This window comes from Myotis brandtii, unplaced genomic scaffold (assembly GCF_000412655.1).
Source record: "Myotis brandtii unplaced genomic scaffold, ASM41265v1 scaffold986, whole genome shotgun sequence".
Classification (NCBI taxonomy): Eukaryota; Metazoa; Chordata; class Mammalia; order Chiroptera; family Vespertilionidae; genus Myotis; species Myotis brandtii.
The window spans coordinates 1,436,658-1,437,391 of record NW_005372102.1 but is presented as its reverse complement, the minus strand read 5'-3'; the positions used below and the strand labels follow the sequence as shown (position 1 = coordinate 1,437,391).

At 65.4% G+C, this 734-nt stretch overlaps 1 protein-coding gene across 1 annotated transcript in view; it reads left to right on the top strand.

The window, feature by feature from the left end:
- The window catches only part of RGS12 (regulator of G-protein signaling 12), a 59,267-nt gene that overhangs the window by 42,309 nt on the left and 16,224 nt on the right, over positions 1–734 (top strand). The window contains exon 9 of the mRNA XM_014533452.1: positions 246–322. Coding sequence (XP_014388938.1) covers positions 246–322 — 77 coding nt within the window. The remainder of the gene's footprint in view (positions 1–245; positions 323–734) is intronic.

Genomic DNA, 734 nt, shown 5'->3' with positions numbered 1-734 from the left:
GTGGGTGGAGCCTATCTCTGCAGCTGTGGGGGCTCCTGGGCTGCAGCAGCCCCAGGGAGGGGATGGGGGAGGGCGGGGGGCAGAACCTCGAAAGGCCTATTTGTCCTGCCTTCCGTCCTTCGCCTGCGCCTGCGTCTACTCAGCCTGAGGGAGTGGGGGTGGGAGCTGTGACCAGGAGGTGGGTTTCTGTGTGGAGTGAGACAAGCAAGGCTGTGTGATTCTGAGTTGCTGTGTTTCCCATCAAGACCCCCCGCACGCCAACGGAGGCCTGGGCCGCCGGGAGTCACAGGGCTCCGTGTCCTCCGCCGGGAGCCTGGACCTGGTAAGTCCCCACCTGCCCTCGCCCACGGGCCGCACTGCCTCACGGAGCCCACACGCCTAAGGAGGGCTCCTGAGCCGGTGAGGAGCCCGGGAGATGGGTGCTCCTCAGGACTGAGACCAGCTTGGGGTCATTTTGGAAACCTGGTCTCATTCAGTTACGCTGTTGGAATCCCACTGAGAACAGAAAGCTGTGAAGGCAGGTGCTTCGACCTTGCACGTCCCACTGCCCCAGACATGGCGTGATTGGGGGCCCCACGGGGGCTCCTCTCTGTCCTCCCACCCGCTCTCTGGTTGCCTGGTTGCCTGGGGGACCCGCTGCCTGGGAGGCGACTGTGCATGCCAGTCTGGGAGCCTGGCTGCTGCGGCGTCTGTCGCTGGGACCTGTCGGGCAGCGCGCGCAGAACCTCGTCTCA